At 39.7% G+C, this 23,709-nt stretch overlaps 1 protein-coding gene across 5 annotated transcripts in view; it reads left to right on the forward strand.

The window, feature by feature from the left end:
* SMARCA1 (SWI/SNF related, matrix associated, actin dependent regulator of chromatin, subfamily a, member 1) overlaps positions 1–23,709 on the forward strand; it is a 100,253-nt gene that overhangs the window by 20,635 nt on the left and 55,909 nt on the right. For 4 of the 5 annotated variants that reach the window (XM_062182947.1, XM_062182951.1, XM_062182950.1 and 1 more), the window contains 5 exons: positions 6,826–6,935; positions 13,467–13,693; positions 16,988–17,109; positions 19,868–19,903; positions 20,827–20,979. In XM_062182947.1, coding sequence (XP_062038931.1) covers positions 6,826–6,935; positions 13,467–13,693; positions 16,988–17,109; positions 19,868–19,903; positions 20,827–20,979 — 648 coding nt within the window. The remainder of the gene's footprint in view (positions 1–6,825; positions 6,936–13,466; positions 13,694–16,987; positions 17,110–19,867; positions 19,904–20,826; positions 20,980–23,709) is intronic. The other variant, XM_062182948.1, reaches the window with a different exon arrangement.

Genomic DNA, 23,709 nt, shown 5'->3' on the forward strand with positions numbered 1-23,709 from the left:
CATTTCTGTTACATTATTTTGTATCCAACAATGAGCCCCTTTTTTTCTGGCACTTGAACCATCCTTTGGCCAATACATGGATTCCCTTGCTGGCTCCTCCATTTGCCATAGTTGCCCTAAAAACCCTTCACTGGAATAATGTAACTTTCTCTGTCTTTTGGGTGTGAATTGCACTTCTACCACTTACTATCAGAGTGGCTATCTGTGTGCTGTGGCTGCTCAACACTGATAAAGAGGATTCTCCAACTGCAGGTTGGCACCACTGTGATTTCCTGGTCTCTAACATAAGCTGGGATTTCATGATTCTGATGATCTTTGAAGAAATGTGGACTTTTACAGCCTTCTTTCTCATTTCCTGGAACAGCTATTTTAAACCTTCCCCAATCGCCCCAACATTTTTATTCCAGGCATTCCTTCCCCTCCTCATCTCTCTGCAGGTAACATCGTTCTGTCCTCTAAGAAAATAGAAGTTGGGTGGTGCCATGGTTCACTTGGTTAATCCTCTGCCTGTGGCGCTGGCATCCCATATGGGCGCCTGGTTTTAGTCCTGGTTGCTCCTCTTCCAATACAGCTCTCTGCTGTGGCCCGGGAAGGCAGTGGAGGATGGCCCAAGTGCTTGGGCTCCTGCACCTGCGTGGGAGACCAGGAAAAGCAACTGGTCCCTGGCTTTGGTTCAGCGTAGCTCTGGCTGTAGCAGCCATTTGGGGGGGGGGGGGTGAATCAATGGAAGGAAGACCTTTCTCTCTGTCCCCCTCTCTCTCACTAACTCTGTCAAATAAATTTAAAAAAAAAGGAAATAGAAGTCATTAGATAGGAACTCCTTCAGGGTTATTTATCTTCCAATGATACCTACATCTGTGTTGCCTTCTGTCTGGATCTCATCTCTTATAGACTTTCCCCCATAATTTATTCTTTGAATTTAACTGGATTTTCTCTCTCTCCTTTCCCTCAATATATAAACATGCTCAGCATTTCCATAATTAAATCAAAATCCAAACTTGTATCTATTTACCCTCACACATACAGGAGGGAGACTTAAAAAAAGTTCGTGTGAAAATGGAATTAACAAAGTTTATTTTGGCATAAACATTTTTGAAGTCCACACATAGTTTTTTTTTTCCTAAATTTATTTTGGTGCCAAAATACCTTATCTTTTAATTCCATTTTCCATGAACTTTCTGAAGTGTCCTGTGCAAAACACTGCTGCCCTAACATATGTCCCTCCCTGTGATTGTTTCCTTCTATTGACAACTAACCTTGGAAGAGTAGTTTATCCTCTCTATCTCCACTGCCTAATCTCCCATTCATTCCTTTTTTAAACATACAAGTGCTTTGTTTCATTATTCACTTAGTATTTGTTTTATCTATTTTTCTATTATAGCTTTTTAAATTTCAAACCTGAGTAATCCTTTTATTATTATTTTTGTAGTACAGTTTGATTTGTCTTTATGTCATCAAAATGCAATAGATTTTTTTAGACATTATGCTTTGACTTTAGTTTTTCTTACCGTGGTAAAAAACATATAACAATAAATTTGCCATCTTCATCATTTAAAAGTGTATAGTTCAGGCTGGTGCTGTGGCTCAATAGGCTAATCCTCCGCCTTGTGCTGCCGGCACACTGGGTTCTAGTCCCGGTCGGGGTGCCGGATTCTGTCCCGGTTGCCCCTCTTCCAGGCCAGCTCTCTGCTATGGTCCGGGAAGGCAGTGGAGGATGGCCCAAGTGCTTGGGCCATGCACCTGCATGGGAGACCAGGAGAAGCACCTGGCTCCTGCCTTCGGATCAGCATGGTGCGCCGGCTGCAGTGCGCTGGCCGCGGCAGCCATTAGAGGGTGAACCAACGGCAAAGGAAGACCTTTCTCTTTGTCTCTCTCTCTCACTGTCCACTCTGCCTGTCAAAAAAAAAAGTGTACAGTTCAATAATGTTAAGTATTCACATTATTGTACAGCAGATCTCTAGAACTTTCCATCTTGCAAAACTGAAACTTTATACCCATTAAACACCAATTCCCCTACCTGCCACACTCAGCTCTTGGCAATTACCTTTCTACTCTGTTTCTATGATTTTAACTATTGTAGATATTTCATATGAGTGGAATCATACCATATTTATCATTTGTGACTGGCTTATTTTGATTGCTATATGTCCTTGAGATCTATCAATATTGTAGCATGTGACAAGATTTTATTCTTTTTAAAGACTGTATAATATTCCATTGCATGTATATACCAAGGTATTTCTGTTCTACTGTTGATGGACACTTAGGTTATTTCCAGTTCTTGTCTATAGTGAATAATGCTGCAGTGAACATGAGAGTACAAATATCTTATTGAGATCCTGCTTTGAATTTATTTGGATATATACCCATGTGGGATTTCTGGCTCAATACAATCATTCTATTTTAATTTTTTTTTAGGAATTCACATACTGGTTTTCATAGCAGCTGTATCATTTTACATTCCCACCAACAGTGAACACAGGTTCCAGTTTCTCTGCATCTTTGCCAAACTTAGATTTTGTTCTTTTGCCAATGGCTGTACTAATGGGTGTAAGGTGATAGCTCACTGTGGTTTCAACTTGCATTTTTCTGTTGGTGATGTCGAACACCTTTTTGTATGCTTGTTGGCCATTTGTAAGTCTTCTTTGGAAAATTGTTAATTATTTTGCCATTTTTATTTTTATAAACATTTACCTCTTAATTTGAAAGGTAGAGTGTGAGTAAGAGAGAGAGAGAGAGAGAGAGAGAGAGAGAGAATATCTTCCATCCACTGGTTCACTCCCTAAATGGTCACAAATGGTCACAACACTTAGGGCTGTGCCAGGCTGAGCCAGGAGCCAGGAACTCCATTTGGATCTTCCAAGTCAATAGCAGAAGCCCAACACTTGGGCCATCTGTTGCTGCCTTCCCAGACATATTAGGAAGCTAGATCAGAAGCAGAACAGCTGGGATGCAAGAGGAGACTTAATCCAATGTGACACAATGCCAGCCACTATTTTGCCCAAAAGGCAGAGTTAGACAGTGAGAGAGAGACAGAGAGAGAGAGTTGTAGACAGTGAGAGAGAGACAGAAAGGTCTTCCTTCCATTGATTCACTCCTCTAATGGCCACTATGACTGGCGCTGCGCCGATCCGAAGCCAGGGGCCAGGTGCTTCCTCCCGGTCTCCCATGCAGATGCAGGGACCCAAGCACTTGGGCCATCCTCCACTGCCCTCCCGGGCCACAGCAGAGAGCTGGACTGGAAGAGGAGCAACTAGGACTAGTACCGGCACCCCAACTGGGACTAGAACCTGGGGGTGCTGGTGCTGCAGGCGGAGGATTAACCAAGTGAGCCATGGTGCCGGCCTATTTTGCCCATTTTTAAAATCAAGTTTTTGTTGTTGTTTGTTTTTTGCTATGAGTTGAAGGAATTCCTTATATATTGTTTCTAGGTATTTATTCATTTCTTTTAGGTTATCCAATTTGTTGGCATCTAATTGTTCTCCTATTCATTCTTTTTTTAAACTTTTATTTAATAAATATAAATTTCCTAAGTACAGCCTTTGGATTACAGTGGCTTTCCCCCCCACATAACTTCCCTCCCACCCGCAACCCTCCCATCTCCCGCTCCCTCTCCCATTCCATTCACATCAAGATTCACTTGTTTTTTTGGACAGGCAGAGTGGACAGTGAGAGAGAGAGAGAGACAGAGAAAAAGGTCTTCCTTTGCCGTTGGTTCACCCTCCAATGGCTGCTGCGGCCAGCGCGCTGCGGCCAGCATACTGTGATGATCCGAAGGCAGGAGCCAGGTGCTTCTCCTGGTCTCCCATGCAGGTGCAGGGCCCAAGCACTTGGGCCATCCTCCACTGCCTTCCCGGGCCACAGCAGAGAGCTGGCCTGGAAGAGGGGCAACCGGGACAGAACCGGCGCCCCAACCGGGACTAGAACCTGGGGTGCCGGTGCCACAGGCGGAGGATTAGCCTATTGAGCTGTGGTGCTGGCCAAGATTAATTTTCAATTATCTTTATATACAGAAGATCGATTTAGTATATATTAAGTAAAGATTTCAACAGTTTTTACCCACAGAGAAACACAAAGTGTAAAGTACTGTTTGAGTACTAGTTATAGCATTAATTCCTATTCATTCTCTAACCCATTGACCGCTGACTTCTGTACATTCTATACAACTGAGACTTACTTCATATGGTCTTTTTTTTTTTAGCTTTTATTTAATGAATGCATTTTTCATAGGTACAGCTTTAGGAATATAGTGGTTCTTTCCCTCATACCCGCCCTTCCACCCCGACTCCCGTCTCACTTCCTACTCCCTCTCCCATTCCTTTCTTCATTATGGTTCATTTTTAGTTTAACTTTATATACAGAGGACTAACTCTATGCTAAGTACAGATTTCAACAGTTTGCACACACACACACACATACAGCATATAAAATACAGTTTGAGAACAAGTTTTACAGTTAATTCTCATAGTGTAACTCATTAAGGACAGGGGTCCTACACGGGGAGTAATTGCACAGTTACTTCTGTTGTTCATTTAACAATTAACACTCTTATTTATGACATCAGTGATCACCTGAGGCTCTTGCCATGATCATATGGTCTTTAATGATTTTCTAGTTGATGAACTAAGGATATATTTTGATCAGTATCTTGACTTCTCTGTGCTATTTCATACCACTAACTATGCTTACTTCTGGAAGCTCTTTGCTACTTGGATTCCGGTAGACAATTTTCTCCTACCTCTTTGGCCACTCCTCTTAGTCCCCTATATGGACTTTTCTTTGTCCCTTAAAGTTTAGCACTTCAGGGGATAGGTGTTTGGCATAGTATCTCCAAGGCAGTTTACACTTTTAAGGTTCTCTCTCTTAAACGAGTTTGAGAGTTGCAAACCTAAAGTCTTCTTTTTGTTTTGATTTTTTTTAAAAGATTTATTTATTTATTTGAAAGTCAGAGTTACACAAAGAGAGGAGAGGCAGAGAGAGGTCTTCTATCCAATGGTTCACTCCCCAGTTGGCCACAACGGCCAGGGCTGTGCCGATCTGAAGCCAGGAGCCAGGAGCTTCTTTCTGGTCTCCCACGTGGGTGCAGGGGCCCAAGGACTTGGGCCATCTTCTACTGCTTTCCCAGGTCATAGCAGAGAGCTAGATCGAAGTGGAGCAGCCGGGACTTGAACCGGTGCCCATATGGGATGCCGGTGCTTCAGGCCAGGGCGTTAACCCCGCTGCACCACAGCACCGGCCCCGCTAAAGTTTTCTTTTACTGTTCTACATTCCTTACCTTCCATAGATCTCTAATAATAATAGCCATAATTTATTGAATGTCTATGGTGGGTACGATCTATATATTTTCTACCATAAATCTTCATGGGAGCCCTAGAAATAGCATCATTATCACCATTTGGAAACATGTGGCATATATACATACCATAAATTAATTTTTCTATAAGTGAATGAAGAAACAGTCTTGGAAGAATTAAACAACTTGCCTAGGTTCACAAGGACTAATCAGAATCTGCCAGATCTACATTTGAGTTCAGTTTCTTTTTTTTTTTTTTAACTTTTTGACAGGCAGAGTGGACAGTGAGAGAGAGAGAGAGACAGAAAGGTCTTCCTTTTGCCATTGGTTCACCCTCCAATGGCCGCCGCGGCTGGCACGCTGCGGCCTGCGCATCGCGCTGTTCCGAAGGCAGGAGCCAGTTGCTTATCCTGGTCTCCCATGGGGTGGACCCAAGCACTTGGGCCATCCTCCACTGCACTCCTGGGCCGCAGCAGAGAGCTGGCCTGGAAGAGGGGCAACTGGGACAGAATCCAGCGCCCCGCCCGGGACTAGAACCCGGTGTGCCGGTGCCACTAGGCGGAGGATTAGCCTGTTGAGCCACGGCGCCGGCCGTGAGTTCAGTTTCTTAAAGCGACTTTTGTGAGTTTACTAAAATTGAAATCCTCACATGTGACTCAAAGACTTATTGTAATCATTAAATATTACTGTGAAGTTCATAGTTCAGTGTCTGGCACATTATAGATAGATACTCTATAAGTTGTAGCACTGTGGTTATGGTAGAATCTGTCTTCCAGGTATGCACTGATTATTTTATATTATCTTTTTTCTGGATTCACCCATATCTTCCTTAATGTTGAACCATTTTCTTTTCATTCATATGTTAAACTATATTGAAATGACCTGTGATTTTATTTCATTTTTACAGTGCCTTAGATGAATGCTCTGAATTCAGATTTCTTCTCAGGTTTAAAAGGCAAAAGATAATTTATTTGAAAGGCAGAGTTGGAGAGAGAGAGGGAGAGAGATATCTTCTGTCCAGTAGTTCACTTCCCACATGTCTGTGTAGAACTCAGTCTGGGTCTCCTATGTAAGTGACAACGGCCCAAGTACCTGTGCCAGGTCCTGCCCGTTTCCCAGGTGCATTAACAGGAATGCTGTATTAGAAGCAGAGTAGCTGAAACTTGAGCTAGCACTCTGAAATGGGATGCCAATGTCACAAGCATGGCTTAACCTGTTGTGCAGCAATGCTGATCCCTATGGAAGTATTTTTAAAGGGTCATTTAGTGCTTGCTTAATAGTCAATAATCTTGTTGTCTTAATTTATTGTATTTTGTGCCATCAAATCATGAGTATCTAATTTAGGTAGCCTCTTCTGATTTTCTAAGGGGCCAGTACTTTCTGAATCTTTAGCAAGAAACTTGGCAACTGGTATTGGTAGTATTCATCATGTTATGTGGTATGAAGTAAATTTCTTATTGGGGTGGTATTAATGAAATACATGCTTTACAATGTTAAATGTTTTATATTTTTATAAAACTATCACTTTTTAGGTTTTGAAACCATTTTTGTTACGTCGTATAAAAACTGATGTAGAGAAGAGTTTGCCTCCAAAAAAGGAAATAAAAATTTACTTGGGACTGAGTAAGATGCAACGAGAATGGTGAGCTATTTTATTTCCATTAAAATTTATTTGTGTATAAGAATTTACTAAATGCTAGCTTTGTAGTGTTCACATAGGCTTTTAGTTAAAAATATATTTTATGTTTAAATGGCAAGTTAAGTGGTTGAAATATTTTTAAAGATTTATTTATTTGAAAGGAAGAGTTATAAAGAGGGTGGAGGGGGAAGAGAGAGAGGTCTTCCACCCACTAGTTCACTCCCCAAATGGCTGTAATGGCTGGAGCTGGACCAGGAAGAAGCCAGGAGCCTGGAGCTTCTTCCAGGTCTCCTATATGTGCGCAGAGGCCCAAGCACTTGGGCCATCCTCTGGTGCTTTTCCAGGCACATTAGCAGGAAGCTGGATAGGAAGTGGAGCAGCCGGAGACAAACCAGTGCCCATATGGAATGCCAGTGCTGCAGGTGGTGGCTTAACCTGCTGTACCACAATGCCAGCCCCAAATGAAATATTTTAAGGGAAAATTGATATTTTATTTAACCTCTGGGAAAGGGTAGGTTTTAGAGTCTGTAGATTTGTCTTTGAATCCCACACATTGCCATTTTTTGTTGTTTTAAAGATTTTATTATTTATTTGAAAAGCAGAGTTACAGAGAGATACCTTCCATACTCTGGTTCATTCCCCAAATGGCTGCAAAAGTCAGGGCTGGGCCAGATGAAAGCCAGAAGCCTGGAACTCCATCTGGGTCTCCCATGGTATGTGGCAAAGGCCCAGGTACTTGGGCCGTCTTTTCCAGATGCATTAGCAGGGAGCTGGATTGGAAGTGGAGCAGCCAGGACTATGAACCAGTGCTCATACAGGATGCCAGTGTCGTAGGCAGCAGCTTAACCCACTGTGCCATAACCCTGTTCTCCATGCATTGCCTCTTAATAGCTATTTAGCATGAGCAAATTATATCACCTGTTTCCTTTTTGTAAAATGGGGTAATAATACTTAGCTGAAGAGGAAGATGTTAGGATTAAAGGAGACAATGTCATTGGCACACTTGTTATTATTCTTGCTTTTTCCATCAGTGAAAATAGTAATAACCATGATGATGATAATGAAAACATTGTGAGTATGGATATTAACAAAATATAGCAGCTGAAATGGTCTGACAAATAGAAACAAAGCAGGAAACTTACAAGGGGAGTAAAAAAGAATGATGTAAATAGATCATGTTATTGATGTAATAATACTGCTAAAAGATGGAAGGTGTTGCTTATATAAATAGAATTAGATCATATATAAAGTATATATGATTTCTCAAGTATACAAGCCAATATAAGGTAGAGAGTAAGACATAAGATCAACTCCTTGCCTTGTCTGTTGCTTTGGCTCTAAATTGTTCACCTTGTCTTAGCTATCTGAATTTCTGTCTGTGCTAAGGGTATGATACTAATACATATTTGAGTTGTGAAGATTTAATGGGATGATCCTCGAAGCCCTTGTACAAATTGACTATTATAACTAAATATCATTATTGGTCAGATGAATGCACAGCTCTCTTTTGTTTAGGTAAAGGTCTAGAAAAGAATTAAAATGTTTGCAGGATCTGACAAAAGATGGCCTGTGAAGAAGGGTTTATACAAAAATTAAGACTGCTTTTAACTCAAAAGTTGGATACCAGCACTCAGCAAATATGATTATTGGATAATTATCAGATTAAATTCTCTAAGCAATTATGAGCTGATGGTCATCTCTTACAGTGGATAAAGCAGGAGGAAACAGTTTATAAGCAGCATTCAAGTTAAAATGTTCAAATCTTTATTAGTTTTTTTTTTTTAATTTTTGACGCTCAGTTTTAATTTTCTTTTCTTTTTTTTTTTTTTTAAACTTTTATTTAATGAATATAAATTTCCAGTGTACAGCTTATGGATTACAATGGCTTCCCCCCCCAATAACTTCCCTCCCACCCGCAACCCTCCCCCCTCCCGCTCCCTCTCCCCTTCCATTTGCATCAAGATTCATTTTCAATTCTCTTTATATACAGAAGATCAATTTAGTATAAAGATTTCAACACTTTGCACCCACATAGAAACACAAAGTGAAACATACTGTTTGAGTACTAGTTATAGCATTAAATCACAATGTACAGCACGTTAAGGACAGAGATCCCACATGAGGAGCAAGTGCACAGTGGCTCCTGTTGTTGACCCAACAAATTGACACTCTAGTTTATGGCGCCAGTAACCATCCTAGGCTGTCGTCATGAGTTGCCAAGGCTATGGAAGCCTTCTAAGTTCACCGACTCTGATCATATTTAGACAAGGTCATAAAAGACAGAGTGAGGATAGTAACCAATGATCCTAAGAGTGGCATTTACCAGGTTTGAACAATTATACAGCATTAAGTGGGGAAGAGGACCATCAGTACACACATGTTGGGAGTAGAGCCATTGGTGGTAGAGTAGAGGTTATGATTACAAAGGAATGAGGCCCAAGTGCACTAGACAGGGCCTAGAACAAAGGACAGAGTCATTATTAGAGGAGCTAAGAAAGGTGCTGTCTAAGCTACAATTAAGTTTTCTGATTGAGAGGCAAATAGAACCTGATAGAAGGGGCTTGATAATAATCTGGTGGGCTTTAGGCCTTGTAAATTCAGAGGCCCAGACCTATCTATCTCTTCACATGGGGTATATCCTAAGGGAGGTGTGAACCTCCTAGGGGAAGGCACTCTGTTGACTTTCATTACTTGGCTGGCCTGGGAGGAGAGCTGGCCAGGTAAAGGCAGGTGGCATCTCTAACAAGAAATTTACAGTTCTGCCTGCAATGTTGCTGACCCTACTTGACCATCCCCTCAGCTGCAGTGGTCACTTTGGAAGTTGGGCTGAGTGAAGGGCTTTTCAGCTTAGAGCCAATAAGATCTGTGGCTCTGACCTGGGCATCCTTCGACTCCAGGGCAGGTCCATTTCCAGTGATCCAACTCTTGGCAGAGCTGCCAGGGCTCTTCACAAGCTGACTTCTGCTGAAGCCCAGGCTTACCACATTGAAAGCCACTGCAGTGGACTGGCCTGTTGGGTCTCCTTGAGGGCAGATCACTGTACAGATCAGCCATTAATAGGCCTGCCACCCATTGCTTCTGATGCCGAGCTTTCTTTTCCTCCTGGTTTGTGTTAAAGCAGACCAGAGGATGCAAGTCAAGGGAGTGCCCGTTTCCCATCTCTAATCTTCGGTGGCCTGAACTACAAGTCTATAGTCACAGGCATGTTCTGTAGTAGTTTTTCTAAGGTAGACAATGCCCATGAGGAAAATTATATTCTCACTTTAAAACTTTCTTTCCCTTTGGTCTGAAAGGGAGGTTTTTTCTACTTACTGTATACTTCGCTGATGGCGAAGTGAATCTAGCTATGAGATTATTATTTAAGCTCTTCTTTTGGCTATGCTATTGCAGAAAAATGTTAGCCATCTCTTTTATAAGGTCTAAAAATTAAATTGTGCATCCTACAGATTCCTTCATAATAGAATTAGTTTCCTACCTTGAAGAGAATAGAGAAATGAAAGAACAAGTTGGGCTTAGAATAGAGAAATGAGGGAGCAAGTCCTAGATCGCTTGCTGACAATAGCAATATCACATGAATACTTAGCAAACCGTTTCAACCATTAGATAACAACTTAAGAAAACATTTACCAGAAGGTCCAATGCCTTCTATAAATTTTAAGAATCATGTATTTGAAAACACCTCTTAAATATCTAACATGGTGTAGTTTGTTTAGCCAGTAAACTTAAGCACAACCATCTAAAATGTTTTTAGTTTCTTTCTACCAACAAGTCTAAAACATATGATACACAGATTCAGGTCCCACAAATTAAAATGTATCTTTGATTGATTTTAGCAGCTTAAATTTATGGACAATCTTATCTATAAGCCATTTAAAATAAAACTCTTAATAAAATTTCCCCATGTGGACATACAATATGTACACACATATAATATAGCATAATAGACCAATACATCAATTTTAATAATAGCTTTTAAAATCTTTAACTCTTTTTGTAGATTGCCAATTGATTTGAATTGCTTTTTGTTTTTAGTAACCTCAGTTAACCATACTTTCTCTCAGTTGGTACTGTTAATACATTATTGGCTTCATCTGTTTACAGAGCCATCCCAAAGTACTGAATACAATAAAAGTGGCTGGAAAAAGTCCATAGGAACCTATAGGAGGACAGCTAAACACAGAACCAACAACACTTTAGTTTTATGAGCAGCAGATATTCAAATTTTTGAAAAAAGCACATATTTAAATAACCCATAGCTCTTAATAAAAATTCAGCTGTTTTTGAACAATTAGAATTTAACAGACATCAAGAGAACATAATAGATTACTTTAACACATTGCTTTAACAGAGCATCAGAGTTTAATTCTATGTCAAAGAGAAATTGAGCTTCCTGTGATCTTTTGCTGTGAGGTTTCCTTCCTTTACCTTCTTTCATATTGGTGACCATGTTTCTGTGTTTCTGTGTGTAACACATCTTTAAGCATCTTTTGCAGGGCAGGATGAGTGGCAACAAATTCTTTCAGTTTCTGTTTGCTGTGAAAAGTCTTAATTTCACCTTCATTCACAAATGAGAGCTTTGCAGGATATAGTATTCTGGGCTGGCAGTTTTTCTCTCTTAGTACCTGGGCTATGTCTCGCCATTCCCTTCTAGCTTGTAGGGTTTCTGATGAGAAGTCTGCTGTGAGTCTAATTGGAGATCCTCTAAGAGTGATCCGACGTTTCTCTCTTGCACATTTTAGGATCTTTTCTTTATGTTTCACTGTGGTGAGTTTGATTACAACATGTCGTGGTGAGGATCTCTTTTGGTCATGTTTATTAGGGGTTCTATAAGCTTCCTGTACTAAGATGCCTCTGTCCTTCTCCAAACCTGGGAAATTTTCTGCTAGTATCTCACTGAAAATGCCTTCTAATCCTTTCTCCCTCTCCATGCCTTCAGGAACTCCTAGAACCCGAATGTTGGGTTTTTTAATAGTATCCTGTAAATTCCCGACAATATTTTTTAGATTTCTAATTTCTTCTTCTTTTCTTTGGTTTGCCTGTTTCCTTTCCTGTTCTCTGTCTTCTAAGTCTGATATTCTCTCTTCTGCTTCGCCCATTCTGTTTTTAAGGCTCTCTAATGTGTTTGTCATTTGATCTATTGAACTCTTCATTTCATTATGATTTCTAGTCACTATCAGAGTTTCTTGTTCCACTAGTTGTTTCATTTCATTTTGATTCCTCCTTAATATTTCACTTTCACGAGAGAGATTTTCTATCTTGTCCATGAAGGATTTCTGTAGTTCAAGAATTTGTTTTTGAGAACTTCTTAATGTTCTTATCAATTTTTTGAGATCCAATTCTTGCATTTCTTCGATCTCATCATCTTCATAATCTTGAGTTGGGGTGTCTTTTTCATTTGGGGGCGTCATAGTTTCTTCCTTGTTCTTGTTAGCTTGGTTTTTGCGTTTGTTGTTTGGCATGTTGGAGATATTTGGTTTCTTCACTGTGGTGTTTTTTCTTGTTACACTATGGCTCTATATTAAGTGGACTGTCTGCTTTCAGTGGAGCCTTAGAGGCTTGAGATGAGTGTGGACTGAGAGCTGTGTTTGGTTCCTCAGGGTTGAGGGTGTGTCAAGGATGACACTCCCAGGTTAGGTGTGGTAAATCTCTCTTTCTTTTTTTGATTTAAAAGGGAAGTAATTCCACACAGCTGAACGTAATTGGAGGTAGTTAGCAGGCAAATGATATACCCACAGGAGCCAGAGATCGGAAGCTCTTTCCCAAGGACCACACAGGGAATCTCTGCTGCCCTCAGTGTGGGCTCCAATTCTCCTGCAGTCTCCCACTGGGTTGCCAAGTTAGATGCTAATCTCCTGTTATTTCACCCCTCCCCACAGAGTCAGGTTTTTCTGCTAGGCTCAGGGCTGGTGCAGACCTGAGGTCGCCCTGCTTATGACGTATGTCCAAAATGGCGCCTGCTCTGTCTTGCTCGCCTGTGAGAGGTGAGCGGAGAGAGAGAAACTTGTGTCCGTAGCAGTCACTTTTTTTATTTTTTTTCTCTCTCTTCTAGTTAGCCTGGTGAACTTTTCCCTACAGAGTTTCAAGCCTCGTTCCCTCTAGCCTCCTCTTTCCGTTTGCCTGCCGGTATCTCGGGCTATGGAGGTTCGGCTCACCTCGCGTTCCAGCGCTGGTGCGTTGAGTCTGCCGCTGGTGTCCCGAACTTGGGCTCCCACGCTCTCCACGCAGGTCCACTGTGAATCACTAGTTCCGGAAGAGTTTCCTCTGCTGTTTCATCCCCTACTCTTCCTTGACACTGCAGTATCTCCACTTATATTAAACTTTCTCTCCCCCCGGACTAAGTGTGCTTCCTGCCTATTCCGCCATCTTGTTCACTTCTTCAGTTTTAATTTTCAATCACATTTTCTTTAAATGGGAATCTAATCTGATCATCAAAGGAATATTTCTTCATGGCTTTAACCTTTCTAATAATTGACTACTTATATTTTGACTACTTATATTATATCTAATAATTGGCTACTTATATTTAAATTTTAGGTACACAAAAATCCTGATGAAAGATATTGATGTTTTAAATTCTTCTGGCAAGATGGACAAGATGCGACTCTTAAATATTCTAATGCAACTTCGAAAGTGTTGCAATCATCCATACCTGTTTGATGGTGCTGAGCCTGGTCCACCTTATACCACTGATGAACATATTGTCAACAACAGTGGGAAGATGCTAGTTCTAGATAAACTGTTGGCCAAACTCAAAGAACAGGGTGAGCAATAACTTTTTACATTGGTATGGAACAAATTCATGTTAATGATTTGTATTATGAGTTTACTTTTCCGTATTCATTCATTCACTCATTCAGCGGACATTGTTGCATACTTGCTGTTCCCCAGGGTTTCTCTTATGAGCTGGGTGTACGAAGGTGAGTAGGACAATAGTCTTTGTCTTGGAGAAGTTCCCAGTGTAGTGAGGAGGGATAGTTTTGATAAATGCTATGATGGGTTGATAACCTGGGAGTTGCGAAAGTCTTCTCAGATATGACAATTGAGGTGAATGCTGGAGAGTGGGATGAACCATGGGTGGCAGGAGGGGAAGGGTTTTTCAGGTCATTGAAGCAGAGATGTGGAGAAGGGGAATGGGGTGGGGGGGTGGGGTTTATGGAATTCGGAGATAAAGTGGCAGTTGATGGATCTGAGAAGATGCATGTGGCCAAATTATGAAAGATCATTTAAACCATGCTTTACGGAGCTTGAACTTTTATGGGAGGCAGCAGGAAGACCTTAGAAGATTTGGCTGTGGTGAGTGATGTGATCAGTTACATGTGAGAATCTTTGAGGCAGTATGAGGGATCTACTGAGGATGAGAGACCAGAAACACAAACTAGTTGTGAGACTAGTAGTTCAGATTTAGTAGTCCAGTGGGAAGTCATGTGGACCCATCATTGATCCTTAGAACAAAGTAAAGGCAGATTTATTTCCAAGAGAATTCACAAAGAAATTATTTATTTATAAAACTAAACAATGTATCCAGAATTTGTCTGCTGAAAACAAAACATAAGAAGACAACACAGAAGAACAAAATAAAAATGAAGACCTAAATAAGTGAAGAGAGATACCATGTTCATGATTGGAAGACTTATTAGGGTATCAGTTTTCCTCAAACTGATATTTAGGTTTAAATAAATTTTTAAAAAAGTCCAAGCAGGATATTTTATTGACATAGATAAATTTATTCTAAAACTTTGTGGAAAGAAAAAAGGGATTATAATAGTCAAAACAATTTAGCCTAATGTAGAATAAAGTTAAAGGAACACAGTATTTGACTTTAAGACTTACAAGAAAGTCACAATAATCAAGACAGTGTGCTACTGGTAGTATCAAAGGCCCATAGATCAATGGAACAGAATAAAATCCAAAAATAGATGCACACACACACACACATACACATATACTTTAGTCAAGTTTTATATATATATATATATATATATATATATAAAACTATATATATATATAACTATATATATATAGTCAATGACAAAAGGGTGTTTTTTTTTTAAAAGATTTATTTATTTTACTTCAATTGGCCGTAACGACTGGAACTGCACCGATCCGAAGCCAGGAGCTTCTTCTGGGTCTCCCACGTGGGTTCAGGAGCCCAAGGACTTGGGCTGTCTTCTGCTTTTCCAGGCCATAGCAGAGGACTGGATCAGAAGTGGAGCAGCTGGGACTCAAACTAGCACCCATATGGGATGCTGGCACTGCAGGCAGCGGCTTTATCCACTATGCCACAGCGCCTGCCCCAAAGGGTATTTTTTTCAACAAATGGTGTAGGAATAATTGGACATATATATGTAAAAAGCCTTACTCTTACACCTCATATAAAAATGATGTTGAAATGTATCAGAAATCTAAATAAAACTATAAAAACTTGGAGAAAAATATCAAAGAAGTCTGCATTGTATTGGATTTGGCAAAAGGTTTTTTTGACATGACATCAAAAGTGTGATCTATTAAAAAATGGTAAATTGGACTTCATCCAAATTAAAAACTTTTGTTCTATGAAAGATACTATTAGGAGAAAGAAGCTTCATACTTATGCAAATCATATATATATACATATATATTTATATATAAGTAAGTAAAATCTTTAAAAACAAGTCAATGGCAAGAAAACAAATAGCCACAAGATAAATGAACATATATTTCATTGATTAAGACATATACATGGCAAACAAGTATGTCAAAAGGTGCTCAACATTGTTAACCACTGAAGAAATGCAAATTTAAACCACAATATATACCATTACACAGTTCCTAGACTGACCAATAAAACAAAAACTGCTACTCTTTGCTAGTAAGGAAGTGGAACAATTGGAATTCTCATATAATGCTGTTGGGAATGCAAAATGGAAAACAGTTTGGCAGTTTTTTTTTTTTTTTAAGATTTAGTTATTTGAGAGTCAGCGTTAACAGAGAATGAGAATGAACCTTCATCTGCTGATTGACTCCCCAGCTGGCTGCAATGGGCAGGGCCGTGCCAGGCTGAAGCCAGGAGCTTCATCCAGGTCTCACATGTGGGTGCAGGGGCCCAAGGACCTGGACCATCTTCTACTGCTTTCCCAGGCCATAGCAGAGAGCTGGATCAGAAGCAGAGCAGCCAGCACTCGAACCGGTGCCCATGTGGGATGCCAGCACTGCAGATGGCGGCTTAACCTGCTGTGCTGCAGCGCTGGCCCTTTGGCACTTTCTTAAAGTCATTTTACTTATTGTTGCCCAAAACTTTGTACAAGTTGAAGTGACTTTCAGTGAGTGAAATGTGTAAACTGTGGTACATCCATACAATACCACTAAACAATAAAGATGAAAAGCATTAAGTTGAGTGGAAGAAACCAGTTTCAACTTGCATTGTATGAGTGAATTAATTAATATTTTTATGATACAAAGTATTTTTCATTTTTAAATTTTAATTAGTCTTTAGCAGATTTGTTAAATGTGTTTTGTAGATACAGTTCTAACAACCTAATGATATTCTCTTCCTTTCTCCACCTCTCTCCCTCCCACCCTCTTTCCTTTTCATAAAGGCAGATTTTAAATCATTTCTATATGTATAGAGGATTTTGAGGAACTTAACAATATATGGCTCACAAATGCACAATTATATAGAGCATCCCTTGGAGGTGTGTTTGTGTGTATAGTGCTCATGTATTATATGAGAGTATTTTAAAGGTCACAGGGAAAACAGAATTTAAAAAACAAATTTATTTTGATGCAAAAATGTTGAAATCCATATATATGAGGGGCTTTTGAAAAGTTCATGAAAAATGTGTATTGTGAAAAAACTACATGGAGTTCAGAAATTTTTGCATCAAAATAAACTTTCAATTCCCTTTTCCATGAACTTTTTAAAGTACCCTCATATATAACATATATATGTATATATATACACACATCTATATATATTATGTATATATAATGCATATGATGTTTAATTTTATTTTCCTAACTTTCAGGTTAATTTTACACAAGTTGTATAACTTGCCTTTTCTTGTGAAATGTTGCAGGTTCAAGGGTTCTCATTTTCAGCCAGATGACTCGCTTGCTGGACATTTTGGAGGATTATTGTATGTGGCGTGGTTATGAGTATTGTCGGTTAGATGGACAAACCCCACATGAAGAAAGAGAGGTGAGAGAGAGAATAAAACAAGACTTCCAAAATCAGAGTTTGTTTAAGCAATGCTTTTCATCCTTAGGTCATGTTGAACTTTTGCCTTTTCTTTAGCTAGGTGCATTGCCTTTCTCACTCCCATCTCTTTCTGGGATCTTCAATTTGGCTTCCATTTCACTGATTCTTTACAAATCATCTTTTCCAAGGTCTTCTAAGACATCCTCCCTTATCTAAAGGACACTACACCATTCCATCCTTATCTTCTCTAACTGCTGCTATCTCTGACCTCTTTGATTATTGTTTCTCAGCTTACTCTCTGACCTCTGATTCGATGTCATTTTCTTTTCTTGATTTGCCTCCTATGGTAGACCCTTGCCATTTGTGGAGTTTGATGGTGGAGATTTTGCTGTTAATGAGCAACCCAAAGACTCAGAAATGTAATCATCTTTAAAGAGATTTATCTTGATCTCGTAGTGCTTTGGTAAAAATTAAATGGTGGCAGTAAAGGTATAAGTGCTTACCTGGAATTATGGATCTTGGGACACTAAAAGGTTGTTGTGCGGGAATGAGTCAGTTAGCTTACCTAGAAATTTCTCAAATTTGGAAATTCTTTAGATTGTCCCTCACAAATGTCATGGGTCTCATGCATTTTAAGCACTTTTTAAAGCACTTTTGGGAAGGCTTTGCTTATTTATTCTCTATTTTCTGTTATTCTTCAGGGCTCTGTCTTTGGCTTCTGTTTTAAGCCTGTGCTCAAGCTCTGGGCAAAGATCATGATTTTATGATATAGTGAAAAATGCACTGAACTCGGTTTCAGAAGACCTGAATTTTAGCACCAGCTCCGCTGCTTTTTAGTGTGTGCAAGCCATTTAATTCTCTGAGCCTCAGTATTTTCATTTGTATTATAAGCACACTATTCACATATAGGCTTCTGTCTTTTCTGACAGTGTTGTTTTGAGGATCAGTGGATGAGTATGAATATAGTTCTAAAATGCCTAGTGCAATATATGAGGGGACTTCCAAAAGTTCACAGAGGTGGAATTAAAATTTTATTGTGGTGCAAAAAATTTTTGAAATCTGTACATATGCAAGATCTTCAAAAAGTTCATGGCAAATATGTGTTATGAAAAAGCTACATATGCATGCATGACCAAAATAAATGTATCTTTAAATTATATTTCCCATGAGCTTTTTGAAGTGCCTTCATATACCACATGCCATGAAATTACACACAGGTCTTTTTACATACTCATGGCTTTCTGGCTCCTTTTTAGGCTCCAAGTACTCTCAGCCTGAATCCCTTTCTTTCCATAACTGCAATGGGCACTGTGTCCCCTCGAGTGTTTTCTTACGGAAGCCGGGCTCTAGCATGGGACGGTGTCACAGCAAGCACACAGACCCTTTTCATATGAAGGGTTTTACTGCTATCTGCTATAGACAGCTGTGATAACGTTTACACATTCGGGGATGTTTCAAAGCTTACACTGTTCCATACTGTATAGTTTTTTACTCTCTGTGAGATGGTAACTTTAAGCTTTACTGGGTTTTTGCTGACCCGCTGCTAAGAACTGGTTTCATCAAATCCATGTGAAGCGTAGGTCCCATAGTACCATTCAAGGTGACCCCTCTGCCTAGAACGAAGAGGATACCAAGGCAGTACAGTAGGTGCTTTCTGACGTAAAGGAGCCACTTTTCATTTCTGACGATTTGCTCTGCTTATTATGTATTTATGTTCAACTTCTTGTGGCTTTTAAAAATCTCAAATAATGTTCTCTCCTCAGAAACTTTGAATTATATATATTAAGTTTTTAAATATAGCAAAGTAAATGCTGTTCATTTTTTTCTTGATGATGCCCTGCACCCCCTCTGTGTTGTCCATGCCATCATCTCATCCATTTTCCCAATAAGTGGCAGCCACATGTGGTTCCTTACTCTGATTGTGTGCCAGCTGTGAATAAATAATTCTTTCTTAATAGCTCTCTGATTTGTCCTTTCCCCATTACTACAGCTAAATTCAGCTAGCTGAGCCTCTGGTCATCCTCTGATTTAATTGGCCTCCTCACTTTTATAGGGAAAGGAACTAACATTTGTCAAACAACTACTATGAGCTAGGCAACTTAAAGTTCCAATTGAATTCTCCCAGCAGCCCGGTAAAGTATTGGTATAATTTTCTCCATTTGAAACTGTGTCTCAGAGAGGTTAAATGCTTGCCGAGAATCACAGATGTAATAAATGGTAGAGTTGTGATTCACGCCCAGGTTTTTGCTATCTCCTCTACAGCAAGGTGCCTCTCACTACACCCAGCTGCTTTCTGTACTGCCCCCTTCACGTGCTCTACTGACTGCGGCAGCGGGAGTTGCTTTCTCTGCCTGCAACTTTGACCATGCCATGCCACTCATTTAAAAACAGAATTTCTTGCATCTTGGGATTTTACAACTAAGAAATGATTGCTGAAGGAAATTTAGAAAACAAAAGTATTTCTGGCCAATCTTTTTATGTATGTAAGATATGTACAAGTAATTGATAGCATACTGTATAAAACGTCAGTAGCCTGATAATTCTTACTCAGCATTATATTGCACTTTCCTATTTTAGTTGAAAAAAATCACTATAAAAACAATTTTGGATACTATTTCATCCAAAGGATATATTTTAAGTAACATATTCCCCTGTCATTGATCATTTAGGTTGTTTCCAGTTTTTCACTGTTATAAATAATGTTACAGTGAAGTCCTTATACGTAAATCTTTATGAACATCTCTGATTATTTCCTTAGGATAAATTCCTAGAAGTGGAATTACTGGGTCAAAGGGTATGAACATTTTTAAGGCTCTTGATGCATATTGCCAAATTGCTTTCCAGAAAGATTGTACCAATTTACATTCTCAGCAGCAATGTATGAGAGTGCCCGTCTCACCGCCCCCTCGTCAACATTGAGTATTATCATTTTTTTAATCTTCAAAAATGGTATTGTTGTTTTACTTTGCATTTATTTGATTACTAGTGAGGTTGAACATTGTTCTTGTGTTGTTTAGTCATTTGTATTTGTTCTGTGAGTTTGTTTATTTTTTGCTCATTTTTCTATTGGAGTCTTAATGTTCTTCTAATTAATTTGTATGGGATCTTTATGTAGTAGGGTTGTTAACATCCTTTTCATTTTTGAGATTCATTACTAAATATCCCTTTATTGCCTTCTTGATTTTCCCCATTGCTTACTTGTTTGTCCTTTGTCGCCATACTGGCTCACATCTCCTTACTTTCCCTTTGTCTGTTGCTTTCATTCCAATTTCTAAACCTTTTTAATTTCTTAGTTAATCTTCTGAATTATACCTTCTTTATTAATTCTTCATATGCTAATGGGAATGAAGTTGAGATTGGACACTTTGCCTGCAGATATATTTCAGCTCTTACTCAATGATGTAAATGAATTACTCCTTGCTTAAATTTGTCTATGTGATTTTTCTAAGTTTATCTCTGTTGATGTGAACTTTTAAAGATGAGGAGCTTAATGTATAAATACTTGCTGCATCAGTTCACACAGTACAGTATATAGAAACATGCTTAAGTGTTTTTAAAGATGGAATAATATTATAAAGTATATAAAGAATATTAAAAAGCATACAAAGGTTTTCTATGTGCATGTTAAATTTTTTTCGTTTGTTTCTTAGGGACTCATAATATAATTTGATTTTTTTCTCTTTTTTTTCCTATTCCTTTTGTCAATTTTAAAAAAAGGAAGCAATAGAGGCCTTTAATGTTCCTAATAGTAGCAAATTCATCTTTATGCTGAGTACCAGGGCTGGAGGTCTCGGAATTAACTTGGCAAGTGCTGATGTGGTTATACTATATGATTCAGACTGGAATCCACAGGTTGATCTACAAGCTATGGTTAGTAATCTTTATTAATAATGTCAGAAATGTATCTTATCTCAGAATACCATTGCTATTTATACAGCACAAGGTGATTTATGACAAGAGGGAGAAATTTTGGAGAAGTTTTATAGAAGTTGGAGTAGATTATCCTGGAAAAAAGTTGCTGTGCTAATTATAAAAGCAGACAAAATAATTGAAGACACACACACACACACACACACTAATTCCAACTATAACATTTATGTATTGATTTTGGATTTTTCCTCCACTTAACATTCATTTTATTTTTTTACTTATATAGAGAATGGATTTCATATATACAGTTTTAAGCACAGCATTTCTCCCTCCTTCCCTTCTTCTTTCCTTTCTCTTTTTCTCTTTTAATTTTTGTGATAACATACTTTCACTTTACTTTATAATCAGAGGCTTAATCCTCTGCTAAATAAAGAATCCAACAAGTAGAAAGACCACTGTTCCTCAGGAGTATAGACAAGGGCCATAAACAATAATCAAATTTCAAGATGTCAGTTTCACTCATACACATTAGTTTTTTTGTGTACTCTCTATGTTAACTCCCATGAATCAGAGGAAACACATAATATTTGTCTTTTGAGTCTGGCTTATCTCAATAGGCGTAATGGTCCCAAGCTGTGGCTTAACCCACAGCAGTACAAGGCCGATTCCCCCCCCCCCCCCCCGCCTTTGGAAAGCCAACACCTACAGTTGTATTCATTTTGTTGCCACTAGGGATTTCATTTTTTAAAAGATTTATTTATTTATTTGAGAATCAGAGTTACCGAGAGGGAGGGAAGGAGGGAGAGAGAGAAAGAAAGAAAGAAAGAGAGAGAAAGAGAGAAAGAAAGAGAGAGAAAGAAAAAGAAATAAAGAAAGTCTTCCATCTGCTGGTTCACTCCCCAAATGGCCACAACAGCTGAAGCTGAGCTGATCTGAAGCCAGGAGCCAGGAGCTTCTTCTGGATCTCCCACATGGGTGCAGGGGACCAAGCACTTGGGCCATCTTTTACTTTCCCAGGCCCATTAGCAGGGAGCTGGATCAGAAGTGGAGCAGCCAAGACTCGAACCATTGTCCATATGGGATGCCGGCACTGCAAGCGGTGGCTTTACCTGCTGTGCTGCATCACCAGCCCCGAGATTTTGGTTTTTTAAAAATTAGTAGTGCAGTGGGTTAAGCCACTGCTTGTGACACCAGCATCCTGTATCAGAGTGCTGGTTTGAGTTCCATCTCTCCTGCTTCTGATCTGGCTCCCTGCTAAAGCACCTGGGAAAGCAACAGAAGATGGCCCAAGTGCTTGAGCCTCTGCCACCTACATGGGACACCCAGATGAAGCTCCTGGCTCCTGGCTTCAGCCTGGTTCAGCCCTGACTGTTGTTGCAGACATTTGAGGAGTGAGCCAGTGGATGTAAGATCTCTCTGTTTGTCTGTCCTTCTCTCCCTTTCACTCTGCTTTTCAAATGAAGGAAAAAAAATAGAACGTTAAAAATAATAAGAAAAATGGAGCTGACACTGTGGTGTAGAAGGCTAAGCCTCCGCTTGTAGTGCTGGCATCCCATATGGGCGCTGGTTCAAGTCTGGGCTGCCCCACTTCTGATCCAGTTCTCTGCTATGGCCTGGGAAAGCAGTAGAAGATGGCTTGAGTGCTTGGGCTCCTGCATCCATGTGGGAGACCCAGAAGAAGCTCCTGGCTTTTGACTGGTCCAACTCCTGCTGTTGCAGCCATCTGGGGAGTGAGCCAGTGGATGGAAGATACCCGACCCCTTTCTCTCCATATCTCTGCCTTTCAGATATTTAAAAAAAAATTTAAAAAATCCATTTTATTTGAAAGAAGAGACTTTTATTGTAGAGATAATTTTATTTGGGAGAGAGAGAGAGAGAGAGAGAGAGAGAGAAAGAAAGAGAGAGACTGAGACTTTAGAAAAATATCTTCCATCTACTGGTTTACTCTTCAAATGCTCACAACAGCTGGGGCTGGGCCAGGCATCCAGAACTCAGTCCAGGTCTTACACATGTATGGCAGGGACCCAAGTACTTGAACCATCACTTGCTGCCTTTTGGGGTTCACATTGCCAGGAAGCTGAATCAAATGTGGAGGAGCCAGGGACTCAAACCCAGGTACTCTCACATGAGATGTGGATGTCCTGAGCAGCTGCTGTGCCAACCACACACTGCTGGTTTTGGCTTTTTAAAAAAATTAATTTTTTTGCAAGGCAGAGTTACAGACAGATCAGGAGAGACAGAGAGATCTTCTATCTGCTGGTTCACTCCCCAAATGGCCACAGTGTCCGGGACTGAGCCAGGCCACAACCAAGAGCCAGGAGCCTCTTCCCGTGTGGGTGCAGGGGCCCCAAGAACTTTGGCTATCTGCTGCTGCTTTCCCAGGTGCATTAGCAGGGAGCTAGATAGGAAGCAGAGAGCTGGGACTTGAACTGGTGCCCACATGGGATGCTGGCTTCACAGGCAGTGGCTTAACCTGCTACGCCACGGTGCTGGCCCCTGATTTTGGCTTTTATCATGAAACACAAAGGGCAATTTTTTTCCTCCCATTCCTGAAGATCAAAAAGGACACATACGTTTGATTTGATGAAAAAGGTAAAATTAATCTGTTATTATTCTGCTTAACAACAAAATATATTAAAGTCCTCTATACTGAAATAGGGAGAGGTAGGATTTTACCTTTTGTAATAAAACAATTGAGGAGAGACGTAAAAGGTCAAGAAAGGAATATAT

Source organism: Lepus europaeus, chromosome X, assembly GCF_033115175.1.
Source record: "Lepus europaeus isolate LE1 chromosome X, mLepTim1.pri, whole genome shotgun sequence".
NCBI lineage: Eukaryota > Metazoa > Chordata > Mammalia > Lagomorpha > Leporidae > Lepus > Lepus europaeus.